This window comes from Chlamydotis macqueenii, chromosome 2, assembly GCF_036417535.1.
Source record: "Chlamydotis macqueenii isolate bChlMac1 chromosome 2, bChlMac1.mat, whole genome shotgun sequence".
Taxonomy (NCBI): Eukaryota; Metazoa; Chordata; class Aves; order Otidiformes; family Otididae; genus Chlamydotis; species Chlamydotis macqueenii.
In genome coordinates, this window is record NC_141557.1 from 39,073,552 (window position 1) to 39,092,534 (window position 18,983).

General features: G+C 37.0%; 1 protein-coding gene across 2 annotated transcripts; it reads left to right on the forward strand.

Moving 5' to 3' along the window:
* Positions 1 to 729: 729 nt before the first annotated feature.
* RAB5A (RAB5A, member RAS oncogene family) lies at positions 730 to 18,938 on the forward strand. Of its 2 annotated transcripts, none has more exons than XM_086742650.1 (6): positions 730 to 944; positions 7,394 to 7,644; positions 11,317 to 11,468; positions 12,441 to 12,563; positions 14,440 to 14,533; positions 15,014 to 17,465. In XM_086742650.1, exons 2-6 carry the CDS (start codon positions 7,482 to 7,484, stop codon positions 15,049 to 15,051), a joined length of 570 nt encoding a protein of 189 aa, XP_086598776.1. In that variant the 5' UTR covers positions 730 to 944; positions 7,394 to 7,481; the 3' UTR covers positions 15,052 to 17,465. The 2 variants fall into 2 exon arrangements, with proteins under 2 accessions (XP_086598776.1, XP_086598775.1); XM_086742649.1 differs by lacking the exon at positions 15,014 to 17,465 and adding an exon at positions 17,472 to 18,938 and having other exon boundaries at positions 734 to 944.
* Positions 18,939 to 18,983: the final 45 nt, after the last annotated feature.

The window sequence follows — 18,983 nt, forward strand, 5'->3', positions numbered from 1 at the left end:
CCCTAAATTATCCTCAAATTTTTCAGTGTTCTTCCTGTTACAGACATAAAAAAAAAGGCAGACAGGATCACAAAGGCTTCCCAAAATACAGCAGTAATACAGAAAACCGATGATGTATGTCCAACAACCTCTGGAGCAAGGTGTGTTATTTAATATTTGCACATATGAAGTCAGATTGTTTGTGTCAACCTATTAAGCAATCAAGACTTGCTCTGTGTTAGCAAGCTGTTTTAGCACTCTCCCAATAATGAGCCTGCCTCTAAGGCTTTGTCAGTGGTTGTTAAATTTTCTTAAAAAGTTAGGTAAATTCCCAATTGTAATTCAGATTTCCCTGGGTAGTTCCTTCTTTCAACTTATTTGACTAATAGCTTTGGAAAATGAGGGGGTTTTTTAAGCATTAAAAGCATTTTTTTAAAACATTCTTTACTGTGAGAGTGGTGAGGCCTTGGAACAGGTTGTCCAGAGAAGTTGTGGATGCCCCACAACAATAGGGCAATAGGGGGAATATGGAAGGGATACCGGTCCCCACCCCCAGTTGCCATAGTAACGGCCATGCAGAAGGCGGGGGGAGGGGGGAAGAGGAAACAAAAGGAGGAGGAGGAAAAAGGTGGGAAAGAAAGGGGGGGGTCACGTGACGGGCGGGCGAACCGGAAGCGCATGCCGCCGGCGGGCCGTGACCGTGACGTGGCGGCGGCGGAAGTACGTGTGTGTTTTGGTCGGGGCAGAGGCGGCGGCGGAAGTCGGCGGCAGGCTGGGTGAGGCACGGCTGCGCCCCCGCCCCTCGCCCCCACCCCTCTCCCGCGCCCCGCCGAGGAGCCGCCTCCCCTCATCCCCTTCCCCCCACCTCCTCCAGTCAGCCGGCCCCAGCTCACCCGCCAGCCCCACCGGACAGACGGACAAACAGACGTCGCTGCGACGCCGCCCGGCCGCCGCCGCCCGGCCAGGTGAGGAGGCAGCGGCGGGGCGGGGGGCCGCGCTCACGGGGTGGTGGGGCCCCGGCGTCCGGGGGAGGGATGAGGGGGGCGTTTGTGGTTCGGGCTCCTGCCCGCGGCCGCCTCCCCGGGCGCCAACGCCGGGCCCTGCGGGAACATTGGGCCGAGGTGCGGGCTGCCGAGGTGGGCGGCCCGGCCTGCGGGGAGGAGAGGTTGGTCTTTCCCTTCCAGTCTCAAAATGGCGCCCCCGATTTTCCCACTTCCCCTTATTCCTCTGCCTGGAAAGGAGCAGCGGGGGAGGGGAGGCGGCGGCGGCGGTTGGAGGGGCTGGGCCCGGGCCCGGGACCGCGGCGAGAAGGGGAGAGCGGTGATCCTCCCCTGCGTGGGGCCTCTCCTGCAGTCAGGTCTCCTTGTCTGGGTTCAGTTGCAAGGGCAGGGGCAGGGTTTGGTTCCTTCGAGTTGTGTGTGAGATGGGGAAGGGGCCTTTGGGAGATGAGTCCCTCTCTTTTCCTTTCACTTGCAGCCGGAGGAGGGACCGTGAGTAGGATGGGAAGCAAAATATTCTGACACACGTCGCCATCAGGGGATCACCGCAGGCCTAGTGTACTGGATGTGCTCTATATAAGACTTCAGTGTATCTAGACATAAAACTAAAGTAAGGTGGAGGAACCAACCTATACTCTTATGTTTTAGAGGAGAGATGAATTGTTTAAGAGCTATTCAAATGTTCCAAACAACAGGGCCATGAAAAATTACTCTGTGTTTTCAGTGTTGTGGTTTGTTGTTTTTTTTTTTCTACCTTATACCTCTTTCAGAGCCTGGGGATGGAACAGAGAGGCTGAAGGGCTAATTAGACAGATGAAATAAATCATCATCTTCCATGTAACATTCAGACCAAGTAGAAAGCATGGCATCTTTGTTCTTTCCAATTTGGTAGTAACTTTTCAGAGTTAGAGTCAGGCTATAATGGATGTATTGTTATTCTGTAATAAGAAATGTCAGAAAAAAGGCAGATGTTGGCTGAAGTGAGGTGGCTAGAGACAATGATAGTACAGTCACCATTACTTACATTTCCTGTGTGATAAACTAGTTTATCTGAAAGCAATTGTTACTGTACATCATTCATATGAGTTATGAGATCATTATTATCTTTAATTGGAAGGCTATAATTTTTTTTGCAGTGACTGTTGATTCACTTGATTAACTTACTGCCTCATTATGTTTCAATGCAAACTGGCTTGCAAGTGACAAGCATTTTTGTAGTTGTACATCTCACTGTCTTGAACAGTGCAGTAAGATGCCACACTAATTCTGCCAAACTTGGAAGGCAATAACAAAAAAACTTGGTTAATGGGAATGCTTAGTAAATAAGGCTTTTTAGATACTGCTTTTTAAAACATTCAAGATAGTCCAGAATAAACAAATTTAAAGAAGATAATGGTTGCAACCTCAGCATTGTATAATCCGTCTCTGTTCATGAAGTGTGAAGAGGTGTTAGAAATTACTACAATAATAAGTGTGTTACTGGTAAGAAACACTGTCATTTGCTCTGGAATATAAACGTGAAATGTTCCAGATTTAAATTTATCATGATTTTTTGTTGCAGTCTTTGATGACACGCTTAATCTCATTCATTGTAGGAACAGTGTTAGCTGTCTTAATCTCTTCAGAGGCTGGCTTTTGTCACTAGTGTTATTTTGATAACTCTGTATTAGCTTTCTTGTAGTTTTAAATAGGCACTGATCTGAATGCTTACATGACTGAATTATGGCATTAATTGCGAGTTTGTAGATATTGACTAGGACTGGTATTTTGTACACAAGCTTAACAGATCACTATGCCAATTTTGTTTAAAATACTTACAACTCTTCTCTTTCATAAATAAAACTCATTAACAAAGACAGCAGCATATAAATTTATCTTCTAGAGTGATGAGAATATTCAGCATTGGTAAATTGGTAGGATTAACTGGAGTATTTCCTAATAATATGCTCCAAATTTTCTTGTTCTGACACTTCAGCATGGAACTACTGTGCTTTTGGGGGATATTCATGAAAGGAAAGAAGGTTCCTACTTACTGGAAGAGCCTATGTTTTTGTAGTGCCCAAGACTGTAAAATGGGCTTTGCTTTTTAGTATATAAAAAATTGCTTCCAAGTTTTAGGATTGGAAGAGACCTTTAAAGGTCATCTAGTCCAACCCCTCTGCAAGGAACAGGGATGTCTCTAACCAGATCAGGTTACTCAGAGCCCCGTCCAACCTGGCCTTGAATGTTCCCAGGGATGGGGCATCCACCACCTCTCTAGGCAACCTGTGCCAGTGTCCCACCACCCTCATGGTAAAAAATTTCTTCCTTACATCTAGTCTAAATCTACCTCCTTCTAGTTTAAAACCATTACCCCTTGTCCTATCGCAGCAGGCCCTGCCAAAAAATTTGTCCCCATCTTTCTTATAGGCCCCCTTTAGATTCTCACATTAAACTCCATACAAGTAAGAAAACATCCCTCATTTCTATCCATATGAAGCCATCCAACTAAGAAACTTTCATAGCATTTTCCTCAGCAGATTTTTACGTGAGTAATTCCCTTGCATAACTTCCATACATATCAGTTTAAGAGCTTGGTTCAAGTCTAACAGCTGTGTACTTGCTTTTGTGTAGATGAATGGAAGTGTCTTTTCTTTCTTCATATGTTCCAAACACATTGGTTATAAAGTTTACTCAGCATACAAAAATGGCAGGGCAGGGGATTTGGTGGGTCTTTTCCTGGAAATTTTCACCAAAGCTAAAGGTGAAAAATAGATATGGCTGCTAAACCCTAAAAGTAAATGTGCAGAATTGTGTTGAAAGTGATTTGTCAGAAAATACTTGGATTTGCAGTGTGTGTTTGTGTAGGGTACTGAGTAAAATATTCTTCTCTTGTGTATTCCTTTCTTTTCGGTTCTCAAGGCTAATATTTTACAGATGACTTAAGGAACTGCAGAATCAATGTGACCTGGGGCTTGAAGTGTGCATGGTGTCTGTAGCATTGAAATCTACTTTTAAATTCTTGTGAGGCACTATATTTAGCACGCAAATATGAAAAGAATAGGCCAAAAACATTGTGTAATGGCTATGCCAAACTGTAGTACTACTCTTCAGGTTAAGAAAATATTTTCCTTGTTTTTCATGTTTGTATGCTGCCATGTTTTGAACTTACTGAACAGTTTCAGTATCATCTGAAACTTCAAAACATGTTGATTTCCATATACACTTATAGAAGCTGTTTCTAACTTGTTTAATAGATCAAAATTGTCTGGATGTGCTCTATCAGGTCTTCAGTCTTGCTTTTTTTTTTTTTTTAAATCCTGATCTTTTTTTATCCACTTAAACAGTGGGTGATATGACTGTAGTAGGTTTTATTATTAAGTTATTAGATATATTGGTGTGACTATTGAATGAGTGATATTTGCGGTATGTTTCTGGGACTTGATGGCCTTCCTCTCAGGTAGTGTGATCTCTGTCAGCTTGACAGCTGGTTATTTTTGTACATGGTGTCTGACTGACTAGAATGATTTCTCGTGAGAGTAGTGGAGATGTTACAAGGGTGTAAGCTTTGAAGTTCTCAACTACAGCTTCTGCAACTTGGGCATCTATAAAAATTGAATGTGGTATTTTTCTTGACAACCTATTTCAGCTTTGGGTTTTGAAGGAGTTTTGCAAGGGGTAGTAATTACTGTTTTGTAAGTTATATAAATCTGAATAACTGAAAGCTGTAAATGGCCAGTTGAAACAAACACTATGCAAGTTAAATCAATCTTGGCTGGTTTTCTGTCATACCTCCTTTTGCTCTCAGTATGGGAAACAGCAAGTTAAAAAGTAGTCACAGCGAGTAACCAGTGTAGTGGGTTGATTTCCTCACTGTCTCATCTGGAAGTCACTTGCTCCAAAGAGTACTGACTCGCATCGTCATTGGATGTAGTCCTTATGTCTTTATTAATGCTGTAGAGTCTAGAAAAACATGGGGTAGATTAAGATTAAAGGGTTTTTAATTATTTCATGGTTACCCAAACACACTAGAATGCTGCAGCAAGCAGATGTATTTAATTTTAAAAATAACTTAATTGTCTTCATTATTTTTCCAAAGGAAAAGATAAACAAATGGCTAACAGTATTCTGAGCTACCTATATTTTGGCTGTGCCTTGCTACTTTCTCTCTTGTAGTACAATTAGGGAGATTAAATTGTCACTAATCCATTTTTATCCAAATTATTCCACAACTTCTGAAGCATATTTCAGCAGCAGGTGTAAGGGAGGAGAAGTCTTGCCTGAGAAACAAGATACCAGCTGTGTGTGAACTGGTTATGCTGTAAGGATGAAAAGTCTGGTATTTTTAAAATAACTGGATCCATTCCTGTATTCTAAAATATGCAACCAAAATTAATCTAATTAGTAAGAATTTTAGTATGTAATTATCATGGTACTTAATGGTGGTGGGATATGCAGTGGCTTTTTTGCTTTATATAAACATTCTTTCACTATGGTGCACTTTCACATGGTTGTAAGAAAATGTTTCTAAAATTTGATATTTTAGATCATGTTGTGCAACTTTAAAAAGACTCTGGTATAAGGATATTATAATAGTCAAACAGGATGCAAACTGAGGACAGACAGGGATGAATACAGGATTGGTATATCCTACCTGGAAGAAGGTAAATTATTTTGAGAGATATGGGAAGTAGAGCAACATGAGCAGATAGAAATGTCTTTAAGATGTTGAGAATATTTTTTCTAAGACCTATATTCAAGTTCTGTTTACATTAAGAAATAAAATACCAGTTTTTCAACTGTTATGTTTGTGAATAAATAATGCTAAGATTTCTTTCTTTATTGCATGGAAATTAGTTTGTAAGGGAGTATCTTAGTGCAGGATGGGTCCTGCTGGAGTGCTGGAAGCACTTTACAGGAAAGAAGATTCTTCAGGACTTCTGTTGAGTTTACAAAAGGGAAAGTTAGGAAGGAGAATGAAGGCTTAGTGTCCAAGCTAGGTGTGTAGCAAACTGGAATGCTCAAGTGCCTGATAGATGTGCTAAGTGGTTTGAAATGGGAAGATAACTAGAGACTACTGCTTTGTTTAAAATGTAGTTGCTTTACTGTAAGGAAGAAAGAGCAAGAAGTCATTTGAAGGTAGTAGGTTTGCTTACGTTTTTGCAACATAGTAACGCCATTTTCTGCATCAGGAGAATGTGCTCTAAACTAACCTACTTGCATCCTAGATGCTAGGAAAGCTGTATCCCCACAAAGTGCACAATTCCAGTAAAACTGGAGTAGGATAAAGTTATGGGCTAGTCTTTTGGTTTGGTTGTTTTAGGATTGTTTGGTTTTTTAGGAGAAACACAGAAGCGGATGCTTCTCTATTGAGAGCTGAGTGACCATCACTTAGGTGTATTTCCTGTGAGCTGACTTGGAGTTTTGTTTTAGGGACCAGGAGGAAAGAGAATACAGAAAATTATGATGCCAATCTTTCATACAGCAAAGAAGATTTAATGTCTACTGGCAAAAGATTTAATCTCTCCTATTAAAAATAAAAGCTTAAATCGTAGACTCAGAAGTTATATCAGTGGAATCTAAAGGCTTCCCTGTCCATATGAATAAATACAGTGATTTTTAATTTTTAAGGAGTTTGAAAGAAGAGTAGGTAGACTAAGGAATACACTGTTCATACTTATTCTTAACAAAGATCTCTGTTGTGAATATTGATCTACTAGGACATGTTAGTATTGGAAATAGCAATTTGCCATCATAGATAGTTCTCTGGTGGCTTGCGCAAAGTGATCTGGCATTCTTACTAGTCAAAACAATCAGTTTTTCTACATAAGAAAGTCTTTGTATTTTTCCTTCTCGAAGTACAATTGTTAACTAGAGAAGGTATTAATGACTTGTATGTCAAGATCTCCTGTACTTTTATTTAAGGAAATTGCATTTGATATCTATGATAGAAGTGAATTAAGTATTTTTGCGAAGAATTTGATGCAGTGATTGAATTTTCCCAATTTGCTCAATTTTTAGTAACTTTTATTGGTACTGACTTCAGAATATTGGTTAGAAATAACAAAGTTATGGGAAAAAAATATTAATTTTTGTCATTTGGTATTTTACCAGTAATGTGAACATCTGAATCTGTTGTGTTATACTTCAGTCTTGATATGTTAGGAAATAAGAGACTGAAGTTGTGCAAGAAGAAACATGACTGAATTTTAGAGTCCTAATTTGAAACTTTAATGGGAAGACTAGATATTGAGGAGAATAACTGGTTCACTTGTCATAGATTTTTGTCTATGGTTAACATCTTTACAGTGTACTGTGGACTATTGACTTTGGTAAATATTAGGACAAGTTGTATGTAATCCATGTTGCATTAGTGAATTAGATTTTTCTTACTTGGTTTGTAAATCTAATACCACCCACTGTCTTTTCATAAACAGGTCATTACTGGCAGAAGCACCACTAAGATCTGAATCCTGGAACTTGCTTTCAAGAGCTTGAAACAAAGGACTTCTTTCTAATTTGGGCATGGCCAATCGAGGAGCAACAAGACCCAATGGGCCAAATGCTGGAAATAAAATTTGCCAGTTCAAACTAGTACTTTTAGGAGAGTCTGCAGTTGGCAAATCAAGTTTGGTGCTTCGTTTTGTAAAAGGACAGTTTCACGAGTTTCAAGAAAGTACGATTGGAGGTGAGAAAATTATCCTATTAATTTCTTTCACTTTGAGTTTACATTGTCCCTGCCCTTGGCAGCCTTGACTGTAATGACACCTGTAGAATGAGTCATTGACAGCAAGGATCAAATCTGAGCCCTGTGTCTGTAATTGAGAACTATAACTTTCTAAGCTAAAAATTGCAGTTGGCACAAGGCTGTAGCAAACATCCATGTCAAGTGGTGAAAGCAAATGTGTGCTGGAACTGCATAGTTTTGAAACTGGGCTTGATGTTATGTTTTGCTTGTCGGTGGAAGTGTGGCCATTTTAATTGTGCTGTATGCTTAATGCATGAAATAACTGCTTAATCAGAATTAAGAACTTAGTTTCTATGAAAACAAAGTGCTGCATATTCCAAAAAGGTTGTGTTGTCATTTATGTGCCCAGGCTTTGCTTTTAATTTGGGAGAACTTGCTACATTCCTGAATATACCTTTCTTTGTTAGTTATCACAGAATTTAATGTGCTGTTTTTACATTTTGTGACTTCAAACAAAACAGGTGTTGGCTACTAGAATTTAAAAAAAAAAAAAATATTTGACTGTGAACAGATTTTGTCCCCTTCCTCCATCAGATTTCTTATATTGTATATTGGAAGTTTTGTACTTTGAGCTGTATTCCTCTTGGTTAAATTTAAACTTATCCTAAAACTACCTAATGGCGTGTAGACTTAAACAAAGTATGGATTTTATGGATTAATAAATGTTCTCTAGTAGTCCCTGTTGCTGCTTGCATAAATTGATCTGTTTTATTATAATATTTATGTGAAGCCATTTCATGGTCTGTATTGTCTTTACACGTGAACAATTGTTGAAATGTTAAAAAAAAAATCTACAAAGCTTAAAAAGATAAATACAAACAATTTCATTGCATCATTTTTACCCTCTTTCTAGCTGTTACATGTATTTATTTTGTATGTCTGTCAGCATAAATGGAGAACCAATTTTGGTTTTGTGTTTTGTAGTGGCTTTAGGATGAGTGTTAGTGTGAAGGTTTCTGTGTTATCTCATACAGCTATGTGCTAATATGGAGACCATTCTCGAAGATCTATAGTGAATCAGCTTCCCAATATCAATGTGGATTTTAATTTTATAAGCATTTTTTTTTAACTAAGTGAAATTGTTTGATTTTTGATGATCTCAAATTCATTTAACCTCCTTTTTGTTTTTTCCTGTCTTAGTGTCTGGGTAGTACTAGGGATAACCCAAACTCTTACACTGTTTAAAATCTATACAAAGGTTAACAAAAGCTTAAGTTCAAGTTCAGATTTAGAGTTGTATTGTAATCCCTGTATTAACTTGCACCTCTTCTGTATAAGCTAGAAAGAAGGAAATGCCATATAATACATCTGAGAAATATTAAATGTAGCAGTATTGGGGTTCAAAAAAAGTTTTGTATAGAGAAAGCTGTCTAACTCTGTAGCTTGCAGTTGCCTAAGGCATAATTTTCTTTGTATACAGAGGGGCCTTTTAATAAAGAGAGGCTTATGTACATTGTGAATCTGAATAAAAACGTCTGAAAGAGAGTGCAGTTAAAGGCAGACGTGTTGGGTGGTGGTGGTGTGTTTCATAACTAGACTTTGCTGCTTCTGACAAGTGTAGCAATGCCTGTTAGTTGCTTAAGACCGAAGAACAGCTGTTAAGGATGATAAGCTTTCAGATATTTAACACAGCTGATCAATTGCCAATTTACTATGGCCTTGCAAGATAGAAGAAAGTTACTTTGTTTACAGAAATTAACTGGCATTTTATGGTGGTTGAAATATTCCTTTCAAAAAAAACCAAGAGCATATCATAGAATAAACCCCTTGTTTTAATTCTCTTCCTGAGTACATCCCTTCATTTGTGGAGTGTAGGTACATTCTTCTGTTGAAGAGAATAATGTCTGTAAGAACTTAAGATTCCACTTGTTTAACATCTTGTCTCTGCCTTGGAGAAATATAATACTGAGCTGGTTCTGAGGAGGAAGCCCTTTAGTCTGATGCAGGACGTATGTTTTTTTTCTCTTTATTTTGGTTCTGGGCTGCTTAGGAAGCTACCAAGAGGAGCTTGTTTTACTGCTGCTTGGATATTGGGCATTTACAGAGATTTATGGTGATTTAACATTGGAACATCAAAGCCTTTACCTTCTGCAACCTGCCTGCTCATCTGTGATGGATGTTAATACCCCTGAAGCTGGAACACCTGACTGCTTAACTAGTCAGCTTCTGTATGGTAGTTAGCATCCTTTATAAAGCAAGATTGACTTGCTTTTGATTTACTCTAACAAGTTGAGTTGAAAGTTGTAGCAGGTTTGCAATGATGCATAGGATATGATGTCTTGGAGTATGTGGGACAGGGTAATATTCCAGGTATGCAAGGGTTATGGGTCAGTGCGTCTTCAGATTTAAACTTACCACAATCTGTCAATATGCTTAGTGATGAGAGTCCACAGTTCAGAGAAGCAGAGGGCTTCCCTTAGCGTTTCATCAAGCAGAAGGTCTTAAGATTTGTTGTTGTTTTTTGTTTGTGGAAGGAGCAAGTGCAAGCCAGTCTGTCATGACTGGAAAAACAACTCCAAGCATTTATGCTGGATTGCGCAAACTTTCATCTAAAGTCTTGGAGTTGTTGCATTTTCTGCTGTGTAGATACTGTAACTGGGCAAACAACCTGACTATAAAGCAGGTAATCAAGACAGCTTGTCAGATCACTGTGATAGTTGTGTGCTTATTTTTAAACTTCAAAAGCTAAGGTAGAACAGATGGCTGAGTTAAAACTCAAAAGGTTTAAGAGAACTCAGTAGAAGGAAATCTTGTTTTTCCGTGTCTGTCCCCCACCCCACCCCCGCAAAGTTCTTGAGTTTCTAGCTTAGTTTTGTGATAAGAGTTTCTATATTATGTGAATACTCACCTCCATATTTCTAATATGTACCTTAATCTGAATAGAAAATCTTTACTAGGAGTAACTGTTTGAAGACTTGGAATAAGTTACTTACTGTTTTCTTTAGTTAGAAGATCATTATTTATGGTAATACATTCAGCTGTAGTGGCAATGGATGCAAGCTGCCCAGAAACTGCAGGCTATCAAAATTAATTCTTGAGATTGCTTGCAAAGTAAAAAATATGGCTGCTTTAGGAACAAGAACTTTTGAGAAGCAGTTCTTTCTTCCATACCCATTAGCTAAGGTTAAGTTGTCAGGAGTTGAAAATGAAAGCTTTAAGGTACTATTCAAGTAATGTAAATATGTAGAACTGTAAATATCTGAGCTGTTGGATTATAGCACAATGCAGTGCTATTACTGGTACTCTATAGTCTGTTGAAGCAGGATGAAATGTATCTAGAAGACTTAAGAAAGCAATAAATGGAAAAAAAATACTTTCTTTTTTTTCTTTTTTTCTTTTTCTTTTTTTTTTTTTTTTTTTTGTAATAGTGAATCTGAATAACCACAAGCTTTCTCTTAAGTCTTTAACTTGAGGAAAGACTGGTTGTTTAAATAACCGCTCTGTGTTGACAGAGTTTCGGTCTGCCAGCTAATGCTTGCTTTAAAGCTGTATTTTAATAATAGACTTGAATTGTTTAAGGAAATCATGTTTGTGTCTCTTGTGACCATAATTTTATATGAATGTAGAGATGTAAGCAGACTTCTAGTTTCAGCATCTCTGTCTTTTTTGTAGCTGCTTTTCTAACCCAGACTGTATGTCTTGACGATACAACGGTAAAATTTGAAATTTGGGATACAGCTGGGCAAGAACGGTACCACAGTTTAGCACCCATGTACTACAGAGGAGCACAAGCAGCTATAGTGGTATATGATATTACAAATGAGGTAAGTACTATATTAGAGGGGCACAAAGGTTATTTGGAAGTTAGCAGTGTTGCATCGATCTTTCCTTCCTTTTTCTCACTGACTTGTGTGAATCTATTAATCATTTCATAGAATCGTAGAATGGTTGGGTTGGAAGGGGCCATTAAAGGTCATCTAGTCCAACTCCCATGCAGTGACCAGGAACATCTTCCACTAGATCAGGTTACTCATTTCATATTGGACTATGTAATGTTAAATTGTGTTTCTAAACTTTTATTACCAAAGGACCATTTCTAGGGGTTTTTATTGTACTTAAAAAAAGAGAGGAAAAAAAGCAAATTCTGTTGTAGAAGTATTTCAAGCCCACCTTTAAATCAGTTCACCAGAATTGAGCTGTTACTCTCAGCACATTGCTGATGGCAGTTTATTTCTGATAGTGACAGACTTTATTGTAGTATTGTATTATTGCAAGTTACTGGTAATGATTGGAAAGGAAGCAGAAGCCATTGAGACAAAAACCTAAGGTTATTTGATTTATTTTTATTTTAACTTAGATCAGATAAGCTTCACTTGTTTTTAGTAAAATAAGACTTAAAAAACCAAAACCTTCAAAAAACCCAGAAACTCTGTACTGTGATGAAAAGTGCTCAGTAATTAGAAAGTGTTTTGAGACCCCTTCAATATACCTGTTCATAAACTTGGCTCTTCTAGAGGAGAAATTAAAATTTCCGTTTTTCTCTCTTAACCACTTATCTTTCCTTACTCTGCCTACATAAAGTTCTCCTATCTTTACTTACTTTTTCAGCATAATCCCAACTAAGGTAGGAATGTTTTATTTTAAAAGCTTAGTTGGCAAGTTGGAGTGTGCTTTTAGACAAAGGTAGCAGCCTTGGGTTGGCCTTTTGCTTGAAGTGTAGATAACAAAGATTAGGATAATAGGCGAGTACAAAAGGATGATAAAACTCAGTTGCATCATTTTACAATCATTAACAGGAGTCCTTTGCCAGAGCGAAAAATTGGGTCAAAGAACTTCAGCGACAAGCAAGTCCTAACATTGTAATAGCTTTAGCAGGAAACAAAGCCGATCTAGCTAACAAAAGAGCTGTGGATTTCCAGGTATGTACTCAACTTCTGTTTATAGAAATAGCATTTTCTTGCAATAGAAAGTAAATACATCTACCAGCAGCTTATATACATAGCCTAGTTAGTTGTTATAGAGGTCAATCTGTTAAATATAAACGTCAACTGAGACAAATTAAATTATACGTGCTACTGAAAAAATCTATTTCTGTGCAAGTGATAAGTAGCAATAGATTTTTTTTTTAATAATTAAGTTTGACTTTGAGGAATAACTAAATTATTTGCATATCTTTAAGGCTAATTGAACTTCTGGTCTTTGATGTGACCTCTTCCTGTCTTCTACCCAAAATTGCCAGTAACTACAGTTTCAGTGGATGAGACAGTAGTAACTGTCAGTGGAAACCATTCTCTCTGGCTTGTCAGCAGGAGAATTGTGATCGTTGTATCACAGTCAAAGCTGATAGACATGCCTAACTTGCTTTAGACTATGGGCTATACTGTTGAAGCAATGTTGAAGTTTTAATTGTGCTTTTTCACGGCATTCTTTTTGGTTTTGTGGATATATCTGTGCTCTCACTGCTATATTTTATTTTCTAGAAAGTTTAACCAAGTCATCAGAAAATATTTTCCAAAGCAAATAAAACTTAACTGCAGGTGGTTCCGGTCCATTCATGAATGATTGAATTTGAATTAAGATTTTATTTATTAGTCATTAATTCTCTTACAGTTTTAATCTGTATTGTTGTCACTGTGTGAGATACTACTGTGTATAGTAATGTATCCCTTTGTAACTATAGGAGTTGGAGTATGAAGGTTAGCAGTGTTTTAGGTATTTTTCTACCAGAATTCAACAACTCATTCCTCTAATTTTATACTTCCATGACAATTGTAACATAAAGCTGTGTGACAAAAAGCCTTTGTGTTTTGTGAAAAATTGTGGTATTTAAAGAAAATTTCATACATGTGTGCAGTCAAAAACTTAATAAAATTTAATTACCAAAGTAGAACTACCTTTACTCTTTTTTTTGTACAATTAGAATCTTAATATTTTTCAAATGTTCACTTTTTTGTTAATGTGGATTTATGGGCTCCTTGCAGGCTTGATAATCCTTTCTCACTGCAAAGCACATCTTAGATTTCTAGGTATTTGTTCATGTGTTATTTCAGATACATTTACATATATCTTAGCAGATGTCACTTAATATAGAATGCTGTAGATTTTTTTTTTGGTCATAGGTATTCTGTAGTCTGGCTTTTTGCAAATTTCCTATTGTATGCAAAGGCAGTTAAATAATCATAAGAAGCTGGGGATTCTCAGCTGAACTGGCTAACAGGAAGTGGCAAAAATAGGAAACTTTTTATAAATAGTGTATTTCAGATCAAAATTCAGACTGAAAAGGGAGATAATGTGGCAAGATACTTAATACTACTTATTTGTTTTACAATGGTAAATTTCTGTCAGGATAATGAAACTGTTCTGATCCATCTGCCTCAGTGGCTGAAAGATCACAAACTGCGTTCTTTCCAGGGTAATAGACTTTCTGACATTTCACGGTGCTTTCTGCATCCTAGGCGTTCTTGCTAGCGCAGCTAGTGTTCTGCATCAAGGTTGTCTTTTTAAGATATTAAGATATTTATTATTTAGTTTTGCCTGAGATTTTTCCATCTGAACATTTTTAAGATAAGTAAGGATTTTTAAGAGTGCATTTCTAAATGTTTAGTTGCCTGATGGAATTATAACTTCTTCATAGCTGATGAATAACACGTTGTCACATGGATGTTTCAACAAATTTTGTCTTTCAAAATGGTATAGAAATTGTTCCTTAGTAGCAATAAGAGTACAATGTGTAATGATTGTGTGATTTTTTTTTTTTTTTTTCTTTAAGTAATGCATTCTTATGTTAACTTTCAGGAAGCACAAGCTTATGCAGACGACAACAGCTTATTGTTCATGGAGACATCTGCCAAAACATCTATGAACGTAAATGAAATATTCATGGCAATTGGTGAGTTTATGAACAAGCTGAGAATTTAAAGGAATTTTTTTCTTGAGATTCATACAATCTTCCTAACCCAAGATCTTTGTTTTTCACCTAAATTGTTTCTGGCACTGAAGTTTCCTTAGGCCCTTTCATATCCTTTTTTGATGTTCAGAAGTCAGATAAACTTATTTGAAACACAGTTGCGCAGCTCTTCTGAAAAGCACCAAAAAACACTTGGCTTAACTTGGAATAGCTAAGCTAGGTTACTTTTGAATTCTGTCAGCAAGTTTCATGCACCAGTTTTGATTCCATGATGAAAAATTGTACTGCTTCAAGCAAAATTCAGCTTTAGTTGTTATATACGAAAAAAAAATCTTTCCCATTTTACAGGTAACCCTTAAAAGCTTTCTAAAATGTACTCGGCATTTGTTAATCAAATTAGTGTAAAAATGTAAGTGAAAGTATATAAATGCATGCCTTTTGATGGTATGTTTTTTGCAGCAGATTCCACACTGCCTGGGGTAGGTGCAGAACCTGGATAATGTACCTTTTATGAGACAGTGGTAATTGAAGTTGGGAACATTTCAAAATGAGAGAATGATAATGGACTTGCTTAAAAAAAGTCAAGTATTAATTTTAGTCTAAACAAAATATTTGCTAAATATACTTTTCTGTTAAAGTTTTGTTTCAGTTCCACATGCAGCTATCTAAAATCCAAAAGTTGTGACCAAGATGACAAATGTGTGCTTAAATTCAACATCCAAGTATAAGTGAAGGACGCTTTGTGTGAACAGTAAATTTACTAATACATTTTTAGCCCTAACATAATCTTAGGTATTTCTGTAAAGATGCTGACATGTAATAGTGAGGATAAATTACTAAGAAATATTGTTAATTCCATTGATAGACACAAAATTGTATTTCATTGTTAATAAAATTTGAAAGTAGAGGAAAAGAAAAGTGTGCATTTTCAGGTGGTCACCAGCCTATTTAGTAATAACCTTAATCATGGTAGTGGCTCTCCTACTAGTGATGTATAGTGTCAAGTAACCTTATTAAATCTGTTTCATGTTTTGCACCACAGTGACCTCTCTATCCCACTTCCTTTCGTGAAGAACAGCATTGCTATAAAAATGAAATGTTTATAAAGAGCTCTTATCTTCTGTTTTCCAAATCAGTAATCCAGAAGGTAATTTGTGGGGTAGTTCAAACTTCCAGCAGATGCAAATTAAACTATCTCTATAGCAACACTTTATAACAAGTACTTGCTTCATATTGACTATAAATACTTGGTGGGGGAAAAAAACACGTCACTGTGTGAGTGGAAAGTATGTTTTTCTCATAAATACTTGAGATAGGCCTGCACTTAATGATACAGAAATGCTCAATTACACTTTTGTGGTGAAATTTTAAAATCAATTTGTTTAAAGGTTCAATTTGCATCTTGTTAAAAAAAAAAGTCCCCAAAATTTTTTTTTAATATAATTTGTTATATCAACAGTAATCCTTATCTCTCCATGTTTTAATGAAGTATACAGAGTAAATTTGAGAAAATCATGCCCAATTAGTACCTGAGTATTTTGTCTGCAAGGTGGATTGTGCATGTGAGTATTCTTTCACATCAGTGGGTGAAATTCAGCTTTGTCAGTGCATCAGAACAAGATCTCTGCAGCAATGGACCATGACAGGAAATCTTGATGAGGATACAAGTATTGCATGGCACTTGGAATGACCTTTTGCACAACATGGATGCAGTTCTCAAGACCACATATAAAAATGATCTTCAAAAATGGGAGAAGATGAAAAATGAGAACATGTACAGAATTGAGGGATGCAAGCTACAGTTGCTTGTAAATTGACTGCTTTAGAGCTCATTCAGAACTTCCAGTTTAAAAAATTTATGTTAATTTACAGTTCTAGAATGTGTCTAGAATCTAAAATGACAATGCTCTGAAGACGTTTTCCTACTGGTACTTTGTCCCTTTGTATTGTCTCAGCAGCTTAGTACCACATGGACTCTTGGGTTCTATTACAGAATCGTAGAACAGCCCAAGCTGAAGGGACTTCAAAAGATCATCTGGTCCAGCCTTTTGTGGGAAAGGGAGCCTAGGTGAGATTACCTAGCACCCTGATATTATCTACCACCACAACATGTCTTGTTGACATGAACTCTGCTGGTTTTCTGGTTGTTACACTGGCATTTCATTCCTTTTAGGAAAAGTTGTTCTTTAAAAAGCTGGCCAAAGTAGTTACTTTGGAGTTGAAGCATGCAGCCAAACTGTAGAACAGGGATGGTTGTTGGCTCCTGGTGACATGGGCAAGACAGCCCCACGGAAGTCCTTTTATGTAGAACTTAGCTTTCTCTCCATCGGAAAATTGCTAGGAGGAGCTACTGCTCAGAAGGGTAACATTTGTCATCGTTATTTTTCATGTTAGGACAGAGGGGGTACCCCAAAGCTACAAGGACAACAAAGAAATTATCATAGTCAGTTGACTTCTAAGAGCTGGAGAGAAGAGACAGCTTGAAGAAGAAAAAAAAAAAAAGGGAGAGACTTGATCTAGTGCTGAGGGCCATTTTATGTGTTTTATGCAAATACTTATTCTGGCTGGATAACTGAGCAGTAGTTTGACCCATTTCTGTCTGTTCTGTGTGTTTTCGTTCTTTCTGTATCCTTTAGCATTAACATCCTGATCTTAAAGACTATTCTGTGTAGGTGGATTCCCACAAGAGCCATCATTTACTGGCATAGCACACCATAGCACACCTGTGCAGATACATTTTACTGCTCAAGTTACTAATGCATTTCGCTCTTGAAAACCTAGATAATGTTCATTATTAAGAAGTTAAGTGTCTTAACTTCTATTACCAATGTACTGAATCAAACCAGATTTTATAGTGATTATATTGATACAGAGTAATAGTTCTGACTGTTTTAACTCTTATTTCTTGTTGATTCTACAGCAAAAAAATTACCCAAGAATGAACCACAGAATGCAGGAGCCAACTCTGCCAGAGGAAGAGGAGTAGACCTTACTGAACCCACACAACAACCCAAGAGTCAATGTTGTAGTAACTAAAACATCAATTGCTTTAAACTGTTCTGAATATTCTTCTGCTTCCTAACTGTTAATAACCATGGAATTGGAGTGCTTAACCTGGCCCAGTACAGCTTCCAAACAGCGAAGAGACTTACAATAGTAGTCAAGTTCATGATACAGTTTTCTTTTTACCTAAAATTTTAACATGCATGTATCCACCACTGGCTGTAATGTTTCAGCAGTAGAGGAGAGATGGAAGCAGAATAGACTTCCTTCAGTTGAAAGGTTTTAAAAATCACTTCCCATTAGGGGTGTAGAAGAACTACTTTCCGTGGACCTAATTGGCCAGTTCCCGTAGCCTCAATACTGATTACTGTTATAATAAATAGAATTGGGACTTTTCATAATTCTCAATTGTGCTTTAAAACCTTTTTAGAAACAGGGTCTAAAAATTAAACTTACAGTATTGATGCAACCAGTTGTTTCTGCAGGTATCTACTGTTTAGTTATACATTCCATAGTTTAATAATTTAATTACAAATAATACTTGCATTAACAGTTTTAGGAACCCTATGCTTGCAGGAAAGTGGAGATGTAGTTGGTACACTGTATGTAATTTATATCAACCCAGTTAGTTATCTAAAGGAGTTAGTGATAAATCAAGTTGTAACTTCATTTATAATTTGTTCAGAGGGTACAGACCAGTAAATTCAACTTTATGACTTAGGATTTTTTTTTTTTTCTTTTCAAGTAAAACCACAACAAACTTGGTGTCTGTGACTTGGTTTTGATCATTACTGGCCATTACAGTTCAGTTTGTTTTTCCCTTAAGGAAAAAAATAGTGCACTAACGATTATGTACATCCGACTTGATTTTAAATTTGGATATTAATGTACTGTAAATAGGTACTCTGCATTGTAGTCTACATTTGTTTAATACTTTCTGTAATATTTAAGAGTTGCTTAAAGGTATACAGAATGTACAGTTACTTAAGGCTAACTTTCTTCCTCTCTAATCAAAGGGGGTTCTGAGTTCTTCCTTTATGGCTAGAACAGTAATAAATGATGCTCCTGTATCTGTAACATAAGTACTGCTGTCTGTCAGTAATGAACTTTGCAACTTTGTTTTCCAAAGTACATTTTATTTTGATCTGTCCAGTATATTGCACTAATTCTTTTAGTTAATTTCATTATATGAAATCTACCAAGTGTGTCAGAAGAGATGAATTAGTCTATTTAAATGTTGAGCTGATAGCAGAAACTTACTTGTGCAGATTTTAAATTTGCAGTAATCTGGGTTTAGCAAGGAAAGTGACAGTTCACCCATCATGTTTTAGTTTTATATTGAGGTGCTCAGGTTTGAATAAAGTGGTTTAAAAGAAAAAAAAAATATATTTTTGATTACTCTTTCTTATTGAGAGTTTCAGAAGGTTTT